The sequence below is a fragment of the Cryptomeria japonica genome, chromosome 2, assembly GCF_030272615.1.
Source record: "Cryptomeria japonica chromosome 2, Sugi_1.0, whole genome shotgun sequence".
NCBI lineage: Eukaryota > Viridiplantae > Streptophyta > Pinopsida > Cupressales > Cupressaceae > Cryptomeria > Cryptomeria japonica.
In genome coordinates, this window is record NC_081406.1 from 565809767 (window position 1) to 565819717 (window position 9951).

General features: G+C 33.1%; 1 protein-coding gene across 1 annotated transcript; it reads left to right on the forward strand.

The window, feature by feature from the left end:
* The first annotated feature begins 4730 nt into the window (after window positions 1–4730).
* On the forward strand, window positions 4731–9265 carry LOC131041541 (probable purine permease 11). Its single transcript, XM_057974670.2, has 3 exons — window positions 4731–5003; window positions 5293–6403; window positions 8787–9265. The coding sequence occupies exons 1-2, from the start codon at window positions 4859–4861 to the stop codon at window positions 6357–6359; spliced, it is 1212 nt and encodes a 403-aa protein (XP_057830653.2). The 5' UTR covers window positions 4731–4858; the 3' UTR covers window positions 6360–6403; window positions 8787–9265.
* The last annotated feature ends 686 nt before the right edge of the window (window positions 9266–9951 follow it).

Here is a 9951-nt window from a genome sequence, read left to right on the forward strand (position 1 = left end):
TATACCTTCCACTTTCGAGTCAAAGCACACAAAGTTCTTTTTAACTCTTTAAGTCAATGATTTTTCTAAGATCTATATGGAGATCTTGCTCCATGAAAACATGGTGTTCCTTTTAACTTTTCAATGCAATGGTTTTCTGATCTATTGAAAAGAAATGGTCAACAAAGCAAAATTTTGATCTTGGTGGTCAACAAAAGAAATCGGTAAAAGGGGAAGAACTTCCCTCTTTGATTGTAAATGACCTCTGAACTTGTGTGATTCTTTACTTTGCACCAATTAAAATGAATCCTTTTATGCACCAAAGGATGGTGAAGTTCTTTTTAACCCTTTTGATTGTAAAACTCGAAAATTTGATTTGTTCCTTTTAGAGCCCAATTTGAAAATTTTTCTTCTAAACAAAAAGCAAGAAAAGATTGATATTGTGGTTCGTTTTACAGCCCAAAGTAAGGTGAGTTCAATTTTATCCTAACAAAAATTAAAATGATTCTAAATTTCAACTAACTTAACTAAGTTAGTAAAATCTAAACTATTTTAATTTTATAAATAAAATCCAGCTCTACCTACAAGAAATTGTCAGAGTGCTGCAAAAGTTCCAATAAAACAGTTAGAAAAATCCGGGTTTTGGTGGACTTCTACAAGTCTAAATTTAAGTTAGGTTACAATTTCATTTTTGTTTTTTGTCTGTTATGCGCTACAGGACAGACTGTACGCGCTATAGGATGAGTGGGATGTGCTATCAAGTAGACCCGATGCGGGGCTCTGTTTTTCGAATGCGCTGCTATGTTTTCCGGATGCGTTGCTCTATTTTTCTTTCACGTCGAGACCTACAGGAAAATATTAGTAAAGATGATGCACTAATATAAGGACCGCACGCGCTAGGGTATAAACCCCACGCGCTAAACAGTGCACGGGATGCGCTATAATGTTAGCAAGATGCACTAAGGTATGTTCCCCACATGCCAATTCTTGTTTTTGCGTACCTGCAAAAGTGTATATTGTGGAAAACTGATTTGATTAATGGGGTAGAGCCCCACGGTGGGCGCCATAAATGTATGCGGGAGAAGCGGGTCAATAGAACTTAAAATGCAAAAAGTGAAGCCCAAAGAGACTTGTCCACACACCCACAAGACTTCTTAGTGTAAGCTACGGAGTCATGAAGGATGACTCAACTTCCCAAGGTTGGTTCCATGGTTCTCTATCTCACAAGGTCCCTCAAACCAATGCCTCTGCTCTCAGATCACTAAGCAAAGTGGTATAGGGATGACAAATGCAAGAACGAGGGATGCTTTTAATTGATTTTAACATGAGAATGCAACCTATCTATGTATGATCCTACAAATGTAATGAACTAGATTATAAGATGACAAGATTAGTAGTGATACTATCTTAACATGATATGCTAGTTATATGATTAAGCTATTGATGAAAGTAGTAGTCTAAAATGATTATTAGATTAATTCTTATTGCAGAGAGAGACTAGATGTGCTAAAAATTGAGCATAAGTGTAATACTAAGAGCTTGCATATATGAAAATGGAAGAATGAGAGCTCTATTTATAGCAAAAATAGGGCAATGGATGGTTAGGATTGAAAGAGTTAATCAAGGGTTGAGTTTGAAAGTTGCTCAATCAACGTTCACAATTTTCACCAATGAAATGGTGACAATTGGCAACATAAGGTTGGTTGAGAGGAGATGTAAGAAGCATTAAATGCTTGAGAAGACCTCATGGTTACCTTAGGGGGTAAGGGTTAAGGTTAGGTTAAGGTTATCCATTGGATAAAGCTTTTACCCAAAGGATAAACTCTTGTGCAAAGGTTAAAGGGATAACCATGGTCAAAGCAATAAATGCTTGATGAGACCCTTGGGTTAGATGGAGGTTAAGTTAGGCAAAAAGTCTCTAATCATGCCACTAAGGGTTAGTTAACCATTAATGGTTTGAAGACTTTGGGGACAAATTTGTAAGAGTCCTTCCAAATTTGGGGGCATTCATCTTGTTGAATGGATAAAGGTTTTAATGCATTTGGAAGACTTTCCTCCAATTTTGAGAAGTGACATCCTCAAATTTAGGGAAAAGGAATGATGGATGTGTTTAGGCTGATTGATTAGGTTTAGAAGAATCTAGAAGAATTTAGGAAAGGGATTAGGATGCAAGTGGGAGATGTAGGAAAATGCAAGTGGGTGAGGAATAATAGGATTTAATTAAAATAAAGTTAATTTATTTCAATTTGGTTGTAAAATAGGAAATTGAATAAATTAGATTTATTCAATTTTTGGGGGAACACTATTTAATTAAATGTAAATTTAATTAAATGGGCTAGAAGGGGAATTTTAATTAAATGTAAATTTAATTAAATGGCTTAGATAGAAGAAGGGTATATTAATTAAATCTCAATTTAATTAATTAGAAGAATTTTAAGAGTAATTAAATGAATAAAATTCACTTAATTGATTATGCAACTTTTAGGCATCTACAAATTTGAATATGTATGATGTCATAAATTATTTATAAGTTTTACTTCATTGCAGTTGATCTATTGTATCTTCTTTCTCACTTCTCTTGTTTATACTTGTTTCTCAGCTTTGGGAGTCTTAAATTAAACTATGCCATTATTTTTCATATATTTGTACTTGCATTTCTTTAGTTTCACATACAACCTTATGACCATGAAGATAACCAATTTTGATTATATGTTCTTGAATATTAATTCATTATGAGGTCAAGTCATCCTAAAGTCTACACAACCTTGCATCCTTGTAATGACTTTTGTATGTTGATAATCACATTCTAAAATTAATTAATATTCACTTTAATTTTCTATCTAACAACCATTAATTTAAATTTAAATGGTTCTATTATATCTATCATTATTTATAAATTAACTAAAGTATATATCATTTCTAATATTACAAATAATGTTAAATTAAGAAAAGAAAAATACAAAATAGTATTAAATTAATTTATTATTTATTATGTAATATTAAATATAATTTTAATGATATTTGTCATTGATTAATAATGTAAATATAATATCATTCTATACAACAAGGTTGTTACTATAATTATAAAATAACATTAATATAATTTATTAATTATTATATAATATTAGATAGAATGTAAATAGTATTTATTTTAAATAATAATTAAAATATATTGTAACTTATAATTCCTTGTGATGTCATCAAACAATGATAATAAGGGTGATAATAAGGGAGGAAATAGATGTAAGGTGTAGTAATCAACATCTATATACCATGTATACCCAAAATTGTTAGTTTTTATATTAAAAATTATAAATAAACATAAAATACTTAAAAAATATAAAGTGAAATGAAATCTATTGAAAAATTAAATTATCAATTCATATACATTTTTTTAAATTTTCATATTACTATTTTAAAAATAATTGTCTTTATTATAAACTTAAAATTATTTACCTATTTGTATTTTTAGAAGAGAAACAATAATATTACTATTTTTTTTATATAATATATATTAAATCAAAGTCACTTAATCATGGACTGCCCTCTCAAGGTCATTATGACATATACTAGAAACAACAATTGGAAGACCACGAGTCACAACTTAGAATTCTCATGAGAGTTGGACATGAGTTGAAAATTAGAATAAATTATTCTCGAACTTGAAAATTATTTATAAAAAAAAAATCCCTTCCGTGTTCATAGAAGATGAAAAAAATGTGATACTTATGTCAAATGATATACCTAGGTAGTGTTCTAAATCTAAAAAGTTTAAAATTAAAATGTTTTATTTAAGTGTTCTCCCTTTGGCACGCCAGTCTATGGACTTTCCTCGGTAAGGGAGCATAGTAAAGTGAAAACTCCCTCGCAATAGCGGTAATAGTGCAACCCGTAACAGAAAACAGGCAGAAATATGCGAAAAATATAGGTGGTATGACAATATGCATCATAGTCAATGGTCAATAATATGGTGTTGATTTTTAAATTCATTCATATTACAATATTGTCACACAATTCATCAGAATCAAATGAGTTGTTATGGTTTTGACTAACATTCTTTAAAATATAACATGTCATTTAATTCACTATAAAGATAAAAATGATATCATGGATTAAATTTCTTTTGAAAAGGACTTTCAACAAGTTCTACTATTTAGACTAGAATTAAAAATAAATAAATTCAATAATATACATGATACAAAAAAAAGTTGCTTTTTCTTGTCATTTATTCTCCTCCCTTTCTCTACTCATTTAAATCATAAATTATGAATAAATTTCTTTTGAAAAACACTTCCAATAAGCTTTATTTAGACTAGAATTCTAAAAAAACAAACTTCAATAATATACATGATAAATAAAATGATATCATGGATTAAATTTCTTTTGAAAAAGACTTCCAATAAGCTCTATTTAGATTAAAATTCTGAAAAAAAAAACTCGCTTTCTCTTCTCATTCTTTCTCTAACCTTTCTCTACTCATTTAAATCATAAATTATGAATTAATCCTTATATCAAATAAATAATGAGTTAAATTAAATAATGAATAGAGAAAGCTATTTTTAGTGTGACTCAAACTTAAACTGTAGTAGTTATGAATAGTTATGAAATTTGTTTAAACATATTTTTAGTGACTTAAACCTAAACTGTAGTAGTTATGAATTTGTAAAAAAGATATTAGTTGTATAATTTATTTAAAAATTATAATATTAATTTCAATATCATAAATATAATAGACTAATAACAAGAAAAGACGAAATGTAACGGAAGATTGCTAAAGCTTAAGCAGGTGGTGGTGATCCGTAGGTCAAATCCACTCAGGAAACAGGGTCAACAAATACGGCGAGAATTGCGTGCTATTACAGGAGAAAACAGGATTAAAATGCATTCACATTCACATTCACATTCAAATCCTGCTCTTTATATTCCAATACCTTGTACTCCACCATTCCAATCCAGTACAAACTGCAACGCCGTCTCAATGGCAGGAGGTGACGAAGAAGATATTATTGAGCCTCACACCATCGGTACGCCCTGTCTGTCTTTTCAATTTAATTTTCTTTATTTTTCGCAATTAATTAGGCAGGCAAGTTTGCTCAATCAAATCCAAATAACTCGGCAGCCCACGAGTTTGTTCAAGCAAATCCTATGTATAAACACAGCTATGTCAATGTTTTTCCATGTATTAACAGTGATTTACTGCGGATGGGTATTAAAATCAGGGATTGCAGTGTAGATGGGTAATTGAATTATAGAAAAGAAAGGTCCATGCATGAATATTTAAGCCTTTCTGACCTTGGAAAAAATGGATTGCAGGGAGTGGGGAAAGAAATAGGAGTCGAATATTTGAGAGAAGTAAAAGTTATTGGGTGCTTGTGGTATCAAGCATCCTTGCACTTATTGTGGGTCAAGCGGCTGCTACCCTTCTTAGCAGATATTATTTTGACAATGGTGGTAACAGTAGATGGCTCTCAACTCTCTTGCAATGTGTGGGATGGCCTATTCTTCTCATTCCATTGCTTTTCTATTTTCAAAAGAAACAGGGATCCTCTAGGCTCACACCCCTCACACCCAAATTGGGTCTCATCTATGTAGCCCTGGGCTTACTTGTAGCAGGAGACAATTTGCTTTACTCTTGGGGTGTTTCTTTTATGCCGGCTTCAACATATTCTCTTCTTTGTTCTAGTCAGTTGGCCTTCAATGGAGTGTTTGCATTCATATTGAATAAGCAAAAAATCACACCATCTGTCCTGAATTCTCTCGTTATACTTATTTTCAGTGCTGTTCTGCTTGGAGTTCATTCAAGCAGCGATAGGCCCGAGGGAGTGAGCAATGCTGAGTACATAGTAGGCTTCGTTTGCACTGTTGCAGCATCTGCAATGTATGGACTCATCCTTCCATTGATGCAGCTTGTGTTCCAAAGGGTTATAAAGAAGGAAACTTTTGCTGTGGTCATCGAGATGCAAATTTATACTTCTATTGTTGCAACGGCTGTATGCATAATGGGATTATTTATCAGTAGAGAGTCCGAAGATATGAAAAAGGAGGCTTCTAATTTCATCACAGGGAAACTTGCATACTATATGACCTTGATATGGTCTGCAATAGGATGGCAGGTTTGTTCTGTAGGTGTGGTTGGTCTGATCTTTCTAGTATCTTCCTTGTTTTCTAATGTCATCAGCACCTTTGCCCTCCCTGTCGTGCCCATATTGTCAGTTTGGTTCTTTCATGACAACATGAGTGCGTTAAAGATTATTTCTATGTTGTTAAGCATATGGGGATTTGTTTCATATGTGTATGGAGGGTACGTGGATTCAAAATATGCCACTGTCCCAAAGAATACAACTGAGGAAAATTCACGCAGCTCTTTGACTGCAAGATGAATTCAAGTTCAAGTTGTGAGAGATTGTTGTTTGCAAATGCAACTGTTAAGTATTGGATCCCTTTATCTTTCGGCAAATCTCTTCATTTCTATTTTTATTTTTATTTTTGAAAGCCCTTCAAATTTAAATCAAATTGATAAAAGAAACTAATCATCAGGATTGTTACGTAAATCCTTTCAGCGTGACTTTGTATACACACTGTGCCTAACTTATCTTACAAGACGATGTTAGTGACATTCACCTTTGGACATTAAAGGGGGCAAGTTTTAGGTACCAGAAATGCTATCTTTTTAATATGTGGGTTTTCATGTGCATAATTCAACAAAGTGACAGAGCAACCACCAAGGGAAATGAGATTCTTCTCGTGAAGTTGTAGGAAAATATTGTCATTGTCTTAACTCAGCAAGCAAATATGAGCTCTTAACTGAGATTCTTCTCGTGAAGTTGTAGGAAAATATTGTCATTGTCTTAACTCAGCAAGCAAATATGAGCTCTTAACTGAGATTCTTTCGTGTAAATTAGCACTACAGTTTTTCCAAGCCCATGCCAGTCAAAATGATTAAGAGGACTGGTGTAACATTCCCTGCAAGTAATTTCAATTTTCAGCCTCATTTTTTTAGGTCCGTTTAAGAGAGCAATAGACAAAGAGAGATAACACACATAGTAAAGAGACACTATCTAAAGGTGCACAAGCATTACAACTTCATGACATACCAGGTATGACACATAAGAGTGTTCCTAAATGTCAATGCCTTTGAGAAGTTTAAGTCATAGATCCCCATGAATGAGTTTCCGTTATTTGAAATAATTATTTACCACATTTACAAAGTAGTAAATGAAGCATGTTGTAAAGTATTTTCAAGGACTTAATTTTTTATTTTATAGCTCAGTTCATCTCAAATTTTGAATCCGAAGTTTGCTTTAATTAGCAAGTGACCTGCCGGATATCTTACTTATCTGAAGTTTTCTTTAATTAGCAAGAGACCTGCCGGATATCTTACTTAATCTTTTAGCCTTAAGCAAAGCTACTTAGCCCGAAAGAGTTCACTTCCCTATCATTTTTACATTGCAAGAATTGTCATAGAGAAAGCAGAATAAAACTATGGATTCCACTAGTAATACCGGTATTCTCAAAAACCATTAAGCTGGAGCAATAGGGAAAGCCTGAAAAGCAACAGGGTTGGGAAGACACATATGCAGGGTACCTATTCTAGGTCTACACCTTCCAAAACACAACCATCTTTGAGTGCAATTTCCCAATGGTAGTCCGAGAGGGATTTAACTGTTATAGTTAAAGGTCAAAACAATTTCATCTTTTTGTTGTAAGTCAATAAGACATTGGTTAAACCTACAGCCTTTGCCCTTTTATAAACTAACATTAGAAATTAATCCTTGTCCTGAGAGACAACTTGCTAAAAGCTCATTACTTACAACTTACGAGTAATAACACAAAAGTGTAATCCAAAGAGTTAAGTTTCAAATTGTGATTCCAATCTGCAGTACTTTAGTTGTCCATATGAGTTACAAATTGACTGTATGTAAAGGTTTTAACCGATGTTCCATGGGGACATGGTTTTGGGGATTTGGGTGATGTCCCCAATGTCCTGGACGTGCTAGGGACTTGTGGACTTGGAGGGGACCTCCCCTTTTTAGCCTACTCCATTTGATGCATAAAAATTGAAAAAAAAGTAATCACTCAAGGGAAAAAAATGCTAGAAGCCCCAAAAATCCTAAAAGGGAGAGGATTCTCATTGCAAATATGGCCACAATGTATATACTTTTTAACATTTCAGCTACATTTAGTTTGTTTAAGTTATTTTAATAACCATCCCCCCGTTGTTCTCTTGCCATCCCTAAAATTTTAGAAATGTTCACCGTCCCTAAAACCTTGTACTCATGTCCATCTGTTCTGGAAAATGGGAGAAACAGTGGTTTCAACCAACAAAGGCCATGATTGTTATCAGTGACTCCTGTTTAGCAACATTCTTCTTAGCATGTGTTTTCTTGGAATGCATTACCTGAAAAATAATCCTAAATAAACAATTTACTCGTGCATTGGTATAAGACTTCTCAAATTCTGTTGAAAATAAAAATAATATTTGAACATGTGTCTTGAATGCAAAGTGAGGAATTGTGTACATATTATCATGTCAGTTTACTCCAACTTAAAGGATAAAAGAATGAAAAAATTCAAAAATGTCATTTCCCAGCTGTAATAATCTTGATTCATATTGTTTTACTGACTCTGTAGGTTAATAATCATCTATTATTGAAGTTCAGAATATTACAAGGAAATTCTGCTTCTAATGAGAAGAAATTCTTTTTATGAAAATCTAACACAAACTAACCATAATTTTATTCCCATTGTGGATTCTTAAAGTATTTCAGTCATAATCATGATTTGTAAATATTGCTGATTTGGTGTAGATAATTGAAAGATCATCTGTTGACAATCTCATTTGGCATGCTCTCGTGGCTCTGTTGCTATAGCATCTTAATCATCAAGCTTATAAGGACGGATTAGTATGCGTTTTGTACACATAGTTGAGATTAGTATGGACAACATTTACCACCGATGGTGTGCGGAATAGATAATTTGTAATTCTCGGTTACAAGTACAGATATGGATGTAACAATTTTTTGGAGACCCCATGATACAATTTGAAGTTGACACATCTGTGTGTGCACGCTCATGTGCACATGTACAAATAATTATGCTAAGTTCGGAAATTAAGAAACATGATATTGAAAAAAAAGGGAAACATTGTTAAATGTTATGTATGAAGAGTGTGTCAGTGTATGCACATAAATGTTGAAACTTGATTTACAATGCCTGTCAATAGGTAATACTGGCTTATTTATGGTTAAATGTTGGTTGATCATAAAAGAAAAAAGAAATTTGTCGACCATCTTGTAATTTCTTTGAAGTAGTACATTACTTTATAGACACATATATGCTTGTGTTCAGTAGTGTCTACCATGATGATTGCATAATTTTTAGATTGTAGTTTCGAATAAGTGTATAGTAGATGCTTAAGCAAATTGTTAATTTTAGTAATCAGACTGAAAGAAAATAACAAAGAAAATAAATCCAACACATGACACAATGCTATCTTGGGAAAAACTCCCTCTTGGAGGTGAAAAACCCAGCAAGAAATCTCAGATCCAATTAGGTTAAAGATAACAGCAAATTACAACATAGCCCCTCTAGGGCATACAAGTAACTTATCTGATTCACAACTCAGATTAGACTTGATCAACTTGCCCAGAATTCAGATTTCGGACCATATGGTGATATTTGCATGCCCTAGGATGAATGTCTTCAGGTCTGGAGCAGATTCAGCAACCTTGAATCAGGTTCGGCACCCTAGGAGCAGGCTTGGTAGACTTAAGAGCAGATTCGGCAAGCCTGAGAATAAGTTCGCCCAGTTAGATGATGATTCACTGAATAGTTCGCTGCCTTAGATGATTAATTCGTTGTTTAGGAAGTTCGCACAGCAGAAGTAGGAGTATTCGCTTGGATGATAGTGTTTTTGATCCTCAAATGATCTTACTTATATATGAGTTCAAGCCCACTACAAACCTTGGTCGG

Bases quoted from the DNA above. Each gene is read 5' to 3' on its own strand.
- LOC131041541 (XM_057974670.2), top strand. From the start codon at position 4,859: ATGCATTCACATTCACATTCACATTCAAATCCTGCTCTTTATATTCCA. The intron at 5,004-5,292 runs GTACGCCCTGTC...AATGGATTGCAG, and splicing joins TATTGAGCCTCACACCATCG to GGAGTGGGGAAAGAAATAGG.